The sequence below is a fragment of the Papio anubis genome, chromosome 9 (assembly GCF_008728515.1).
Source record: "Papio anubis isolate 15944 chromosome 9, Panubis1.0, whole genome shotgun sequence".
NCBI classification, from domain to species: Eukaryota; Metazoa; Chordata; class Mammalia; order Primates; family Cercopithecidae; genus Papio; species Papio anubis.
Window position 1 is genome coordinate 33302291 of NC_044984.1, and position 17511 is coordinate 33319801.

At 35.4% G+C, this 17511-nt stretch overlaps 1 protein-coding gene across 7 annotated transcripts in view; it reads right to left on the bottom strand.

The window, feature by feature from the left end:
- CPNE8 (copine 8) overlaps positions 1-17511 on the bottom strand; it is a 236390-nt gene that overhangs the window by 75486 nt on the left and 143393 nt on the right. For all 7 annotated transcript variants that reach the window (XM_021922180.2, XM_021922179.2, XM_031650418.1 and 4 more), the window contains one exon: positions 3918-3993. In XM_021922180.2, the coding sequence (XP_021777872.1) occupies positions 3918-3993 (76 nt within the window). The remainder of the gene's footprint in view (positions 1-3917; positions 3994-17511) is intronic.

Consider the following 17511-nt stretch of genomic DNA (forward strand, 5'->3'; position numbering starts at 1 on the left):
GTTCTTCAAAAAGTGTTTGAGGTAACGAATATGATAATTACCCTGATTTGATCATTGCACAATGTATATATGTACTGAAACACCACACTGTACACCATTAACATTTATAATTAACGTGTCAATTAAAAACAAAACTTTAAAAAAAGTGTCTTTTCTAGAGAATTGTCATTAACTGACTTATATGGAAGCTTTCTGGAAAAGTTCCATTCATAGGGCTTGGGCTTGTGGTTATCTGACTTAACTCAAAGCCTGCTCAGAGGGACATGCCCTATCTCCAGGACATTTGTTGAAAGCAGACAGTGGCAGGTGTTTAACAATAGCATATCTGCTGGAGGTGATGATATAATCTGGGGCAAGTAAGAGGCTAACTCAAAAACCAAAAAGGAAGATCAAGGGAATGAGATGTTTAGAGGGGGCTTTTAAAAGCTCTGGTATATTGCTGGAAATCTAGAAGCCTATGCCCTTTGAAGGGGTGTACACATGCCCAGGAAAGATCTAGGTAATTCTTTTCTCCGTTCAACCACAAATCTCTGCTCAAACAACAAGTGAAAGAAAGCTAAGGCAGGATTTTACCTCGTTGGAGCATATAAGGAATGTCCAAATGTACACAAATCTCTGTCAAAACATCTGCTGTCCATGGACCTAACCAAGCAAAGACTTCAGTACCCCACACAACAAAGAATAATTTTATACAATTAGTCCATGAAAATCACTAAACAAAGAGCAAAAAACACAAACCTTGGAGAAGGTAGAGAATCTGATTCCCAATGTGCTGCATTATATTATTTAAAGTTTCCAGCATTCAACAACAACAAAAATAAGATATGCAAAGAAACAGGAAAGTATGGCCCATACTTTTCTATTCATAGAAGAAAGAAGTTGACAGAAATTGTCCCTGGGGACGTGCAGATATGGGATTCATTAAACAAAATCTTTAGCTCAGCTATTATAAATATATTGAAAGAAGGAAATCAAGTCTAAAGGATTAAAGTATGAAACAATTCCTTACCCAATAGAAAATATCAAAAATGGATCAAAATTATATAAAAAGGAACCAAGTAAGAATTCTCAACTTGTAAAGTACAACTGAAACGAAAAATTCACCAGAAGAGTTTGACGGAACATTTGAGCTGGCAGAATAAATAATCAGTTGTGGGGAAAAGAACGAGAGAACAGACTGTTACTGTGTCTATGTAGAAAGATGTAGACATAAGAGACTCCATTTTGTTCTGTACTAAGAAAAATTCTTCTGCCTTGAGATGCTGTTAATCTGTAACCCTACCCCCAACTCCGTCTTTGCAGAGACATGTGCTGTGGTGACTCAAGGTTTAGTGGATTTTGGGCTGTGCAGGGTGTGCTTTGTTAAACAAGTGCCTGAAGGCAGTATGCTTGTTAAAAGTCATTACCATTCTCTTAATCTCAAGTACCCAGGGACACATACAATGCGGAAGGTCGCAGGGACCTCTGCCTAGGAAAGCTAGGTATTGTCCAAGGTTTCTCCCCATGTGATAGTCTGAAATATGGCCTCCTGGGAAGGGAAAGACCTGATTGTCCCCCAGTCAACACCCATAAAGGGTCTGTGCTGAGGAGGATTAGTAAAAGAGGAAAGAAGGCCTCTTGGCAGTTGAGATAGAGAAAGGCATCTGTCTCCTGCCCATCCCTGGGCAATGGAATGTTTTGGTGTAAAACCGGATTGTAGGTTCTATTTACTGAGACATGAGAAAACCGCCTTAGGGCTGGAGGTGGGACATGCTAGCAGCAATGCTGCTCTTTATGCACTGAAAGTGTTTATGGAGATGTTTGCATATGCACATCAAGGCACAGCACTTTTCCTTAAATTTATTCATGTCACAGAGATCTTTATTCATATGTCTTTCTGCTGACCTTTTCCCTACTATGACCCTATTGTCCTGCCACTTCCCCTTTTTCTTTTCAATGATAAAGATAATGATCAATAAATACTGAGGGAACTCAGAGACCCGTGCCAGCGTGGGTCCTCTGTATGCTGGGCGCTGGTCCCCTGGGGCCACTTTTTCTTTCTCTATACTTTGTCTCTGTGCCTCATTTCTTTTCTCAAGTCTCTCGTTCCACCTGATGAGAAACGCCCACAGGTGTGGAGGGGCAGGCCACCCCTTCAATCAGTAATTTTGCAGATATGTCAATTGAGATTTTGTTTCTAAAACAAAAAAAAAAAAAAGGAAAAAAACCAAAACAACAAAAAAGAAAAAAACAGAGGCCAAGAGAGCCATGCGACACCATTAAGCATAACAAGGTAAGTAGAATGGTAGTACCAAAAAGAGAGAGGAGAAAGAGAAAGTGGCAGAAATAATTATTTGAAGAACTAATGGCTGAAAAATTTTTTGGTTACTTGATAAACCTGAATCCCTTGCACAAGTATAGATAATAAAGTTTGTAACGTATTGGACCAAAGATTGTCCACTGAACTCCTAAAATTACTTGTACATAATTCATAATGGTCTCCTAGATTTTCTTCAGACTGATGTCTTCTTTTGAAAATATGTATAATAAAAAAACATTTATATTTGAAGTCATGGCCTTACAGGATATTTAAGAACACATAAACATTATTAAGCTTCTTTGTCATCTCATGAGATGTGGCACCAGTCTTGTCATTTAGCAAGCTTTATTGGACAAGAGAGTCTGGGGACTGACTGAAACCAATGATGAGAAAATGCTATAAAAGCTAGAGAAACTAAAAGTGGTTAATTGCTGGAGTATTATATGCTGACCAGCAGCAGAAGATGGCTAAGTACAAGGAGAACTAGTGTGCATGTGTGTTCTTCCTCAGCCTTGATGTTAGGCAGACAAAATAGGTATTTACATAATTACGAGCTGTCTTACATGACTTATTTCCTGTTTAGAGCCTAAATATCATTTCCTTGGAAGACTCAGATAGACTAATGTATTACTTTATCTTTGTCTCTGACTAAGAAATTTTTTTGAGAGCTGAGTTTGGCCCCTCTGTAATAATCTCATAGAGCACTAAGTATACTACTATATAGAGCACATATCAATCTATACAAAACATATTTTATATCTGCCTCTCCCATTAGACACTGAAATTTATACTCACCTCTGTATCCCCAGCGCCAAACATAGAACATAAAATGTAGAAACTACTTAATAAAATTGTTTCAGGAATGAATAAATGAAGGCTGGAATAAAGTGGTAGAAGGAGATTTCTCCACTCTCTACTTAACAGAGGCCAATTTTAGCATCAACCTGGCAGGGAAGTATTACCACTGTTGATTAAATACTGAGATATTCTCCTTTGGTATCCACCTATATTAAATTTTAAAGTTATAGGAAATGTACAGATACCATAGCTCAAGGAACAACAGTGCTGGAACATACTATATGCTCAACATATATTTGGTGATTAACTGGCACAGTGGTTTCAGGCAGAAATAACTACAATGTCTCTGCTTTAACAACCTGAATTTCTTTAATGCCTGCATATTACCTTGTCATTCCCTTCAGTCTCCACCTAAACGGTAGTGAAGGTGCTCAGATATATATGCAGACCACAGCTCATTTTATAATGCCACACTGACAACTAAAACGCCTAATCTTCTTCTTTATTAGGAAGGGATGGAAGAGGAGGTTGATAAAAAGGCAAAACATAAAGGCTGAAGCTTAAGAAACAATAAACTCATATCTATATTTTTTAAAGTAAAATGCTTTATACACAACAATTAAAAAACAAAAACATTTAAATGTGACTTGAAGAAGTATTATTATTGAATCTAAAAATGTCTGCTCAACAACTTCAAAAATTCTTACATACATTGATACTTAGTTAACCTTTGGCAGTTACGCTTTGCAGAATCCATACTTTCAAAGCATAGACTTATTTATTCTAGAGAAAAACAATGGTAAAATAAAATGGCTCTTACCTCATATACGTTGAATTGTGACTGCCCTCTAGAAAGTTCCCTATAGCTTGTTGTAAATTCTCCAATGAAATCATGACTAAAATTAAAGGAAAAAGGTACATAAGCTTTCATATATTTGTCAATTGTATTTTAAAGGTTTTAGAAAGATTTAATCATTAAAAATGCTCGATATTATTATGAATATAACTTAATAATTTACAAAATATTTAAAAAGACTAACACATAACTACATTCTTCACTAATCCAAAATTATGTATACTGGACAATTATATTTTATTAATATCCAAATGTTCAATTTATTCCACTAATATTAACATTTCAAACAGGTATACTAGTTTTAATAACTCATATCTCAAAACCATTAAATCACCTGTTATTCAAATGATTAATTAGGATGAAAGTTAGAGACTACACTAATAAATTTATTATTGTCCATATCTATGGATATATATTTTTTAAATATAATGATTTAAAAATCTTCAAACTTTCCTATGGCCATAGTGTAATAGGATGCTATTTTAAAAAGGTATAACATATTAACATGTATAACAGTCACTCTACTTTTTTTCTACAATAATAGTTAATAAATATTTTATCAATAACAACATGTTAATTCAGAATTTCTTCACTTTAAGTAATCATCACTATGTTCTCAGGTGCCTTCTCAGTTTAGGGGAGGAGGGGTAAGGATTGAGTAAACATGTATTAGTTCTCACTAAAAAGCTTTTATCAACTGAGGTTGACCTGTGCAACTACAAAAAACATGCTAAACATTCAGTGGTTTAGAGCAGACTCATATCCTACTCCTTTGAGTTAATTTAATGGCCAGTGCTAAGTTGAACGCACACTGCTGAGAAATAAGTGCAAAATGCTGGCATTCAGTGCAATGGTGAAATGTAGTATGTTAGAAGAAGATACAGATTGTAGGAGCTAAAGCAGTATAACAAACAGAGAAACATGATGAAAAATACTTTGATAATAAATCACAACCAGTAATTTCCTTGTGATTCAATAATACTGTTTTGCTATTTCCTGTTAATGTAATCACAACTAAAATAATTATTCTATGTGATAAGTCCCAAGCTCTCTGACTGCATTTACAAAATACAGTTTACTCCAGTGCCATTTATCTGGCTGGTGTCTGTTTACATCTCTATATTTTTCCATACATTTTATTACATGTATATGTTATTTAAAGTCTGAGGGAATGAATTAAAGAGGTATTTTGAGGAAACTGATTACTACTATAGCTAGTAATTTGGCTCTTAGTCCTTGAGTAACGTGATTAAACTGTTGAATAAAATCTGTTCATTAGGATCATTTCTATGCTTGTATTTTTTGGGAATACGGTATTCCCAAACAGTGGGAAAACGGTATTATGCATAGTCACATTTATACCTGAAACCTGTAGGGCAGTCTACAAACTTATCCATCCTCCTCTACTTTTGGGGTATTACTCCCCTATATCACTTATCTTTTACTGTACAGCTCAGCTATGATATCCATCAAGAAGCCTTTTCTGCTTCATTCTTTTTTGCTCTCAAAAACATAAAACAAGCAAACAACCAGTATCTCTCATCACAGTTCCTATATTGTATTAAACCCATCTATTCATGTGCTTCCTCTCTTCACCTATGTTTTGAAGGCAAGAAAGGTATTAACTTCATCTCAGGATTCCCAGCATCCCCCTCCGTACCTGCTACACAATGGGTGCAGCTGAGTTTTGCAAACACACTTAGGGCAATAGCACAGTCATGCCGTGATTTTACCTTGCCAGTGATATTAACAAATTTGCCTCACATCAATTATATTCAGCCCAAAAGAATGGCACAAGTGCCAATCATATTAAACATATTAACCTTCTCTATCTCCTTAAAACAACTCTGAGAGTAATGCAGACAACTATGATTTTCCATGAAAATGCCCCCATATAATTACAACAAAGGTATGAAAAAAAGAGAACATTGCCTTTTTTGGCACATCTGAAGATTTTCCTGAAGGCCACTCTTCAATAGATAATGCGTATTTTCCTGACATTTATCTAGTTTTGCATATAATATGGATCAATGGCAAATACATACCTAATCCATCTCATCCCTTTCTCTACCACCATGTTGTATTGAGTTAGTCAGTCAACCTCTGGGTCCTTAAGTCTTCACCTCAAAATTGGAGGTAATGCCTACTTTCTATTTCAAACATCAACCCAGAGAATTCATTTGATTCTTTCTATGAAAGGTATTTAACTTATCAAAAAGTCACTTCTAGAATACAATCTAATTATGAAGACAATAACTTCAGACACACATTTTTTTCAATAAAGAAGTTTTAATCAAATTAATTTGTAAAGAAGTAATAGGATTATGAACAGATGAGTGTTGTATCATAATATTTTGGAGTTACACACGCATGTGGCTTGTGCTGTTCTCACGCAGGTATGCTTAATTCACAAGGCATGTCTCCCCTTTGGAGTACATCACAGTGTGACATGTTTCAGGTATGTATCAAAGGATATCTCAAATGAGGATTTGTACACAAATTGTATATGAAAGACAACTTCTCTAATTTGGATGCTAAAGGGATTTTGGAACAAAATTGGCATGATCTTTCTCATGGGAACATCACCCTTAGTTTTTGTCTCTCATTTATACTTCAGAGCAGTGATTTCCCATGTTTCCCTGTCTTGCAATTCTGTTCAAGTACTGGAACACATATCAAGATTTTTGAAAATAGTGAGTTTGAAAATGGAGCAGTCACGAAAATAAAATACCCCTTTGACTGAAATGTAGTTACGATGATCCTAATTAAATGCATGGGTTGCAGACATTTTTACTGTTTCAACCTGTATTTGTGGGCAGAGGGCAGCAGAGTTTTTCAGAGGTGACTGGAACCAAGCCTTTAATTCCATGATTACAAGTAAAATGCACCATGAGACTTGTGCTTTCTTACTATCACCACAAAAAGCCATCTTCATAGGCCAGATAACAACATATTAGCTCTCCGTGATTTTGCTTTCTTTGCTTTTGTTGTAGGCATAGTGTTTGACAAACTTTTCAGCATCTAAGATATTAATTAGAAACTTTACTGTGATCATGTCTAAGGTTAAAATCTTGTCCAGTTTCATGGATTTTAAAATATTTATGTCGCTCACATACTTTGTATGTGATTGAATTCAGTTTTTAGCTTGAACGTTAATCTCTAGAAAAGGAAGTCTGTGTGACTCAGTACCCTGTTTCAAAAGTTTAAACTATAAGCCAGTAAGTTGTAATTTTTTCAGAGTAACGGTAATTAATAATAGTAACAATAATTATTATTATAAGCAAAACAAAAAAGCAGCATTATTATAAAATGATGACATATTCAATGCTGAACAAAGACTGAAGTTAAAAAAAAACTGTGCTACTAAATCTGTATTCTTGTATCTTTTTCTTTTTATGTCATTGGTCTATGGCTAAATAAATGCAATTAAAGGTGATCACTTACTTTCCCACATACTAGTAACAGATACTTTATTCAAGAACAAATATAAAATATACGGCCGGGCGTGGTGGCTCAAGCCTGTAATCCCAGCACTTTGGGAGGCCGAGACGGGCGGATCACGAGGTCAGGAGATCGAGATCATCCTGGCTAACACGGTGAAACCCCGTCTCTACTAAAAATACAAAACCCTAGCCGGGCGAGGTGGTGGGCGCCTGTAGTCCCAGCTACTCGGAGGCTGAGGCAGGAGAATGGCGTGAACCCGGGAGGCGGAGCTTGCAGTGAGCCGAGATGGCGCCACTGCACTCCAGCCTGGGCGACAGAGAGAGACTCCGTCTCAAAAAAAAAAAAAAAAAAAAAAAAGAACAAATAATATACACATATACTTCAGTCATAAGTAGACAAGACAAATTAAATTTGCAGTTCAAAAAATTTTACTTTAACTATATAGCACAGTAGTTCAAAAAATGTTTTTTCTCTGTCAGCCATCACTACCACCATACGTCATTTAAAGATAATAATTTCATCTCAATTTCTCTCACGTTTTCACAGAGATTAAGCCTGGAACAGGGAAGTCCATAACGTTTTGAACCAAAGTTCGTATCTTGATAAGAAAGCACAAAGAAAAAAAAAATCTGCCAGGACTAACACATACTCATTCTCTTTCTCTCTCCTGAACACACGTATACAACACAAAACCCCCAGCCTGAAGTAGCAAAAGTTGGCAAGTTGCACTCTAGACTCCACTGCTACCCAAGGGTAGGGTCTTTTCAATGGCAAACAGTCCCTTCTTTGCCTCTGGAGTATCCTCTCCTCTCTGTATTTCGGGACACCACTTCCCAGAGTTGTACCAGAGTTGCCAAAAGGCATCGCAAGTGTTCTAGCTCCCCCGCCATTCTTGCTTGTGGAGCCGGCTACCAGTTTCCATGCTTTCTCTGGCCACCAGTCTACATAGTGTTCATTATCTTCCTGACAGACTGAGGGACTCCAAAAAGGACAACAAGGATCAACTGCAAAGGGTAAGTCACAAACAGGAGGAGATTAAAGTAAATTTACTATTGAAATTCTTTCAAACCTATGCGGGGGAAATGCATGTTGGAAAACATCCTTTGATAATGTCAGGGTTTTAGATTTAATAGTCTTACAAATCCCAAAAATATACGTCTACCCAGTACAAAGTTGTGTAAATTGTTGCTTTTGTCGTTTTCAGTCAATCAATACGTAGAGACAATTTAGATAATTCAAGTCCCAAAAGCACTTATCCCAGCTCCCATCAAATTTGCCTAGAATATTTGCCTCAAATAAATCAAGTAACTCACAAATTTTATTTTGTGCTGTGTAGACAAGGGCTTCTTAGTCAAAAAAGGTACATTATGAAATTTTAAAAGATCATCCCACCACTTCAGTGAAATTTTGAATTTAGAGGTGACAGTGTACTGTAATCCTTGACATAGATTTTATTTGGCAACTCAGACCTTTCTGATTTGAAAGAATTTTCAGCCAGTGGGGGATTGTGTACATATTTTAATATTAACGTAAAAGTAATAACTACTTATTACCATTCGGTATTTATAAAGTTCTCTTTGGATTCTTACATCATTACTCTTTTCACCTCTCAAAATTAATTAAATTTTTTTTTTTTTTTTTTTTTTTGAGACAAGAGTCTCACTGTTGCCCACACTGGAGTGCAGTGGGGTGATCTTGGTTCAGTGCAGCCTCCAACTCTCCAATTCAAGGGATCCTCCCACGTTAGCCTCCCAACTATCTGGAACCACAGTGCATACCACCACACCCAGCTAATTGTCTTTTTGTAGAGACGGGGTTTTGCCATGTTGACCAAGATGGTGTCAAATTCCTGGGCTCAAGAGATTACCCGCCTTGGCTTCCTAAAGTGCTTGGATTACAGGCATGAGCTGCCACGCCCAGCCTAAAACTACTTTCTTAAAAAAATTTTTTTTTTTTTTTTTTTTTTTTTTTTGAGACGGAGTCTCGCTTTGTCACCCAGGCTGGAGTGCAGTGGCGCGATCTTGGCTCACTGCAAGCTCCGCCGCCCGGGTTCACGCCATTCTCCTGCCTCAGCCTCCCGAGTAGCTGGGACTACAGGCGCCCACCATCACGCCCAGCTAAATTTTTTTTTTTTTTTTTGTATTTTTAGTAGAGATGGGGTTTCACCGTGTTAGCCAGGATGGTCTCGATCTCCTGACCTCGTGATCCACCCACCTCGGCCTCCCAAAGTGCTGAAACAAACTTCCTAGATTTTGTGAGGCTTCAATAATTCCTTATATGGTTTTTGAAGAGTATTACTTTCTGAAAATGGTTTTAACAATATAAATATTCTCAAAGCATTAGAATATGGAAATAGTATAGTTCACCTCAAAAAAGACTTTTTGTTAGAAGTCTGCACACGTTATATACTTTTTTAACCAAGTGAGGCTCCCGAAAACTATGAAGTAAAGTTTCAGAATTACTGAGCTCCCCAGAGATATTAAATCTAAGAATTTAAAAAGCTGTGTGAGCTGCTGCTTGGATGGTATAATATCTGTGTGTGGAAACTCTTCTTTTAAATATGCATAGCAGGTAAGTTGTTCCTAAAACACATTATAAAAATCTTTGAATATTCTATGAAAATGAAAGAAATGTCCTTGCCATCCTGCAAAAATAATGTCTGCATGTTGGTTCTACCTTTGGGTTCTACTGACTTTGGGTCACTTAGTAGGCTTTGTAATACATTTTTTCACCCCCTCAAAACCATAAAATGCATTTTCCTATTCACTTTTTTAAAGTTGATATAATTAATTAGGGAATACCAAAATTTTATTTTGGTTTCTTTGAAGAAAAGTATTATCTTAGAAAATAAAAATGTAGCCCTAATCTCAATATATGCTGAAATTAATTTTAGAGATTAAAATTTACATTTTAACACATGTATTCCAATGGCTTGATTCGTTTAGTCTCTACTATGATATATTCAGAATGAGTTTGTGCTCTAAAGTAGATATGATAAGATAAGGGAGACTCTACAATATGGTAGACTCTTTCTACATATGTAATATCTTATTCTATACTTTTAGGAAACATAACACTAGAGATATGTTTAGATGATAATGACTTAAAAGAGGCACTGTCAATGTGTGAAGACTTAAATAGAAGGATATTTTTCTATAGATTTAAACAAAAATCCCACTGTGAATTCATTTTAAAACATAAACCATAGGAAGCATTCTTCCTTTGGTTCTGATTCTTCCACATCAGAAATTTCTTTTCTTGTTTGCTATGTTTATTTTGTTCTACATACAATACAATGTAAACTCAAAAATTGTAAGTTAACAAGTTTGCATGTCTATCCTAGAGTTGTAATCATAGTATAATACAAGAAAAACCAGCAATATAAGTAGCATGATCCATAAACATTTTTTCATGTTTATAATATTTTATTTCATGTGTGCATCAATATAGAAATTTAGAAAATTTGGTTTCTGAAGGAAACAGTTGTCTAAATAATTCTAAAACACTCCATAGCATAGTATATACAATACTATTTCATTTGTACTTAACTAAATACACAATTTAACTGAAAATTTGAAACCTCACATTTATTTGATATTCTTAAAGAACATTTATATAATAAATATTAATCATAGAATTATGATACCAAAAAGAGTAAATCCTTTTATGACCTTATTTATTAGTCAGAAAGCATTTACTGAGTATTTCCTCTTCCTGAATTTTAATGCCAAATAATGATATTACAACCATTAAATATGCACATGAAATACATTTAATAAAGTAGAAGAGAATGGGTTAGTCTCTTAAATTTCTTTGACGATGTCAAAGTCGGTGAAATACCAAAGATTTTATGTGGTGTTTGCTTTATATTAAAATGCTCTAATTTTTAGTAGCATAAATCTTACTGTAGACTATATTTTCTGGTTAAATCTATAATGCAAAAATTATCCAAAATATTTTAAAAGATTGTATATGCCACAGAAAAAGTATAGCTTCCCTTTGTAATTATGTGGATAATTGAGGCAATTACTTAGATCACTGAAATATACAATTACCTATATATTTTAAATAGAATGACTTGACGCCTTTATTTTACTTCTCTCATACGTTCATACAAATTAAAAAGTATGAGTATCTAAAACTATGTGCACAAGCAGGCTGGAACCAAGAATGTCACAGTTGAACTCCAGAGACTAAATTTTAAAAGCAAAGACAAAATTCTTGATTTAGGGAGCAGAAAATCAAACTTCAGGCCATAAAGTAATATTTAGGGTACATTAGGAGATACATAAAGTATCTCCAGTATACTGGAGAAGTGTGTGTCAGTCATTCAGTCAAAAAAATTACAAATAAGTAAAAGCAACACTGAAATATATCTGAGTATTTATCAAAGCTGAATTTTTATTGGCAGTGACAGTATGCTACATCTCGTTGTTTCTGCCAGATAAATAACTATAAAATTTTCTTTTCCAGGCATGATTTGACTATAACATGAATAAATAGCTAAACATATTTTTGTTTGGTTTTAATTATCTCAGGTTGTATCTATTATAATCAGCATCAAGTGCTAAAGGTTAAGAATTTGTGCTTTCAAGAAAAGATTCTGGACTTCTGAATATCAGAAGAAATATCCAGTTTTCAGATAAAGGGAACCAGAGTAAAACACAGAGAGGTCTTGGAAACATCTGTGTCTGTTAGGAAGCATGAACTAAACCTTACATAAGAAAGCACAATAGATTCAGGTTGGTGTAATCTGAAATATTTCAATTCCTCTAGCATGAGGTAATCACGAATTCCAGTATTGTCTGGATTATAACTGTCTGTTAGGTTTATAGTTGGTATTCTCCTCATCAGAACTAAAGAAAGGCTAATATTAGAATTTTAAATGCACCCATTCAGAATCTAAGTCCATTATATCTACCTCTATATCCCCAAACTGACAAGTTAGCAATGCCTTACTCTCCTATTCCCATCAATAATACTATATGTATTTCCTTGTCAACTACATTTAGACTTTGAGAATTGTGTTTTACATCAGACTTCAATTAAAATAATGTTGCTGTTATAAACCCATAGATGTTATCCCTTTAACACTGTCCCTACTACCCAAGCTTCACGTGATGTTGAAAAATGAAAACTCATAAATGTGAAATCTGAAGGCTCCACATTTTGAAGCCGTCATATAGGTAAACTTGGGCAAGAAACTGAACTTCAATTCATTTATCAACAAAAGCAGAACGACCATAAGTTACGTATGCCTATCAGGATTTTTGCAAGGATCATATGGAAAAGTATGTAAAAAAAGTACTTTGTAGACGGAAGAGCTCTATGCATATTCAAAGTGTACTTTAGATGGCATTCATAACAATGGTTTTGTTATTCTTTCTCTTACCTTTGCTACCAACCTAATATAGGTTTTCATTACTCTCCTAATGACCTCCATAACCGTCCAACTAGTCCTTGCCCTTCTGTATCTGTCTGATGCCAATTCATTCTACAGATATTTTCCCACACCTTTGGCCATGCCAAAATGTGCCTGATTCAGAGTCAAAAAGTTTCTCAAAGATTCCAAAATTTCAATGGGATTCAATACATAATCCCCAGTGTGTCATTACAGGCCTTCTACCATATGATCTTGACCTACTTTTCTATGTCTGCATTTCTCCTGAATTCCCTCTAATACATTATAACCTACTCAGAACCACACTGCCAAAGCAGAACTTTTCATCCACAATATCTGCCCTTTTTTGAGTCCTACACTCCTTTCAGATAAATCACATATCATACTTTATCATGAACACATCTGGGATACTTCAACACAGATGTGAACTTATCGTTTCCTGAAATCCAGCATCACACTATAACTCTCTCAGGAAACATCCATGCTCTACCTGGTATTTTGTTCCTGGAATTTTATTGCACACTCTACAGGAACATACCCTTCTTCAGTCCATGGGCTGGATAGCAATCATCTTTAAATTCCCCTGCAGTAACTAGTATAGTGACCCATACTTAATAGATGTTCAGAAAACATTTGTTAAAACATAACAGTTTCACCAAGTGAGGTTACTAAGTTTGTTAAGAGACAGGGTCTCCCTCTGTCTCCCAGGCTGGAGTGCAATGGTGTGATCACAGGACCTAATGGGCTCAAGTGATCCTCCCACCTCAGGCTATCAAGTAGCTAGGACCACAGGGGTGCACCACCATGCTGGGCTAATTAAAAAAAAATTATTTGTAGAGACAAGGTCTCACCATGCTACCCAGGAGTTTGAATTTATTTCAATAAAAGCTCTCCAGGTGATTCTTATGCATACCTCCAGTAAAAACCACTGCTTTAAGTGGCCCAATATGTATTAAGTGGCCCATATGCCAATATGTATTTCTGGCAACCAGTAGGACAATTTCAATATATTTTGTTCTTGATTACAGAAAGAGGTCAAGATATTCTATGTCATAGGATGGAGATGACAATGTCATCACAGAGATATTCAAAATATTCTTTAATACAAAAAAAAAAAAAACCTTTTGAACACAGATCAAAAATATTTTAAGATGTAGGTGGTAAGATTACCTAAAGTCACAAACATGCTAATCAATGAAGTATTTTATGCAGTAACTTGGTGGTCAAAAGGATTACCATGAATGGGGGAAAGAAGTCAGGCTTTCACGTTTTTTCTTTGGAAACCTTAGTATATTTCTCATGCATGTTACAATATAAACAAACTATTTTTCCATACTAATTTTTTCTTAAGCTACAAATTGTAAGATAGTTAGACAACATAAGATGATAACAAAATTGACAATAACAAACAATGCTGAGGTGCTTCAGAGTTGAACGACTAAATATCATTTTGACACAAGGGTCAGTTTCTCAACATGATATTGAGAACTCTGCTTTCTTTCATTAGAAGACTGTTCTTTGCTAAAAGCATCTTTATAAGAAATCATTCATAAATGTCTCGAATGTAACAGGAACAGAAATATTTTCGGTTTAAGGACAAAAACTAACACACCTTGGAGATGCTAACAGGAACTTGAATCAAAATCATCAGCTGTAAAGCAGGTATTATCTTAATTTTTACAGAGAATAAGGTAAAATTAAAAGTTTCCTCTTTGTTACTGCTCAACTTTAAAACAGGAACTAGAATCAAAAAAGTGATTGAATTTGCATATGACTTAGATGGTTTTGGTCTCCTGAACTAGTAAGATTGAAATGTAATATATCTTAATCGAATGAATGAGAAAAAAATGTAAGATGTGGGTTTTATGAAGAGAAATAAGAAACGTGGGACAAATGAGTGATCTGCAGGCCACCTCAGATCAGGCACACTAAAATCCAAGCCTCTATTATTGGCATATAGAATTACTCTCATCTGATCTTCCCACACTTTTCAGAAGCAACCAGATTTTCTGAATTTATTTTTAAAGAAAAGCAGATCCTGATTCAGTAATAAAACACTATATGCTCTACGAACAGTTTAATCAAACTACTATCACCAATATTCGTAGCTATTGCCAAAGATTTTCTACATAGAATCCTTTGTAGTGTCACTGCTTATTCTCCATTTTGTCTCTCTCTCACACCGAGGTGAAGTCTCTGCTTGCTTACTTACTTATCTGTGTCTCAATACCACAAGTAAAGGAGTATGAAGTGGATTATGAATTTAAGTTATTTAGCCACCTATAGGAATGGAGAATTGGTATGACAAGTTGTCTTATTTATAATGTGGACATTTCTAGACAGTTGGTTAAAACCTTCTTTTCTGAATATATTTTTAAAGCTCCTGGGAAAAAATGTCGAGGATACAGAACTGCATAAAAAAAGGGGTAAAAAGTGTATTTCATCCCACCATCCAGGGATAATCTTTCTGATGGTCAATATATCTTTTCCATGTATATATTTTAAGAAAATATTCCAGATACACTGTATAAAGCTGCACTGTTCAATCTAGTAGACATTAGCCACTTGCACTCACTGAGTCCTTGAAATGTGGCTAGTATGAATTGAGTGTTCCTGTAAGTATGTACAACATACACTGTATTTCAAAGATAGTACATAAAAAAGAAAAATATCTCAATAATTTAGACATTAATAATGTTTAATACTTCTGATATCAATTTAAGATATATTATTAAAATTAATTTTAACTGGTTCTATTTACATTTTTAATATGGCTACTAGAATAGATGTAATTTACATTTCTATTAGACAGTACTAGTATACTCTGTAATTTTCACTTTTCATTTTATTAAAAAAAAGCATTCTCCCAAATAAGTAAGCATTCCTAGAAAGTAATACTGTTGTAATTATTTATTTATTTGTTTATTTATTTATTTTTTGAGACAGTCTCACTCTGTCGCCCAGGCTGGAGTGCAATGGCGTGATCTCCACTCACTTAAACCTCCACTTCCTGGGCTTAAGCGATTCTCCTGCCTCAGCCTCCTGAGTAGCTGGGATTACAGGCATGAGCCACCACGCCCAGCTAATTTTTGTATTTTTAGTAGAGATGGGGTTTTGCCATGTTGGTCGGGCTGGTCTCCGATTTCTGACCTCAAGTGATCTGCCTGCCATGGCCTCCCAAAGTGCTGGGATTACAGGCATGAGCGACTGCACCCAGACGCAATACTATTAATAGATACATAATATTCTTTTTGATAGAAGTACCACAATTTAATTTGGACATCAGTGTTGTTCTATCATAAATAACTGAGTTGAACATTTTTACCACAAGCCTTTTTCAGGTTTCTGATATTACCTTAGAATACATTCTTGGAAATAAAATTACTAGATAAAAGTCATAACAGTATTTTTAAGGATATTAATACATGTAACTAAATAAGTTTTAGAAAATTTGTACCCATTTATAATACCTTAAAAATATAAAAACACCTATCTCAGTTCACCCTAAACAGCACTGGGTAATATATATTAAAATATTTGCCCATTTCATTTAAAAAGTTATTTAGTTTAAATAGTTTACATTAGTTTAAATATTATTTGTTATATATTAAGTTATATGTTTTAAATTCTTTTTTTGTTGTTGTTGATTACTAGTTGACATGGTTTGAACTCTGTGTCCCCACCCAAATCTCATCTTGTAGCTCCTATAATTCCCACATGTTCTGGGAGGAACCCTGTGGGAGGTAATTAAATCATGGGAGTGGGTCTTTCTCATGTTGTTCTTGTGATAGTGAATAAGTGTCACAAGATCTGATGGTTTTGAAAAATGGGAGTCTCCCTGCACAAGTTACCTCTTTGCCTGCTGCCATCCATGTGAGACTTGACTTGCTCCTCCTTGCCTTCTGCCATGATTGTGAGTCTTCCCCAGCCATGTGGAACTGTAAGCTCAATTAAACCTCTTTCTTTTGTAAATTGCCCAGTTTCAGGTATGTCTGTATCAGCAGCCTGAAAACAGGCTAATACAGTAAGTTGGTTCCAGTAGTGAGGTGTTGCTGAAAAGATACCCAAAAATACAGAAGCGACTTTGGAACTGGGTGACAGGCAGAGGCTGGAACAGCTTGGAGGGCTCAGAAGAAGACAGGAAAATGTGGAAAAGTTTGGAACGTCGTAGAGTCTTGTTGAATGGCTTTCACCAAAACCTGATAGCGATATGGACAGTAAGGTCCACGCTAAGGATTGCGAACTTATTGGGAACTGGAATAAAGGTGACTCTGGTTACGTTTTAGCAAAGAGACTGGCAGCATTTTGTCCCTGCTCTAACAATTTGCGGAACTTTGAACTTGAGAGGTGATTTAGGGTATCTGAGAGAGGAAATTTCTAAGCAGCAAAGCATTCAAGAGGTGATGTGGGTGCCATTAAAGGCATTCAGTTTTATAAGGGAAGCAGAGCATAAAAGTTCATGAAATTTGCAGCCTGACAATGTAATAGAAATGAAAATCTTATTTTCTAAGGAGAAATTCAAGCAGGCTGCAGAAATTTGCATAAGGAAGGAGGAGCCAAATGTTAATCCTCAAGACAATGGGGAAAATGTTTCCAGGGCATATCAGAGGTCTTCATGTCAGCCACTCCCATCACAGGCCCAGAGGCCTAGGAGAAAATGGTTTCCTTGGTTGGGCCCAGGGTCGCTGTGATGCTCTGTGCAGTCTAGAGACT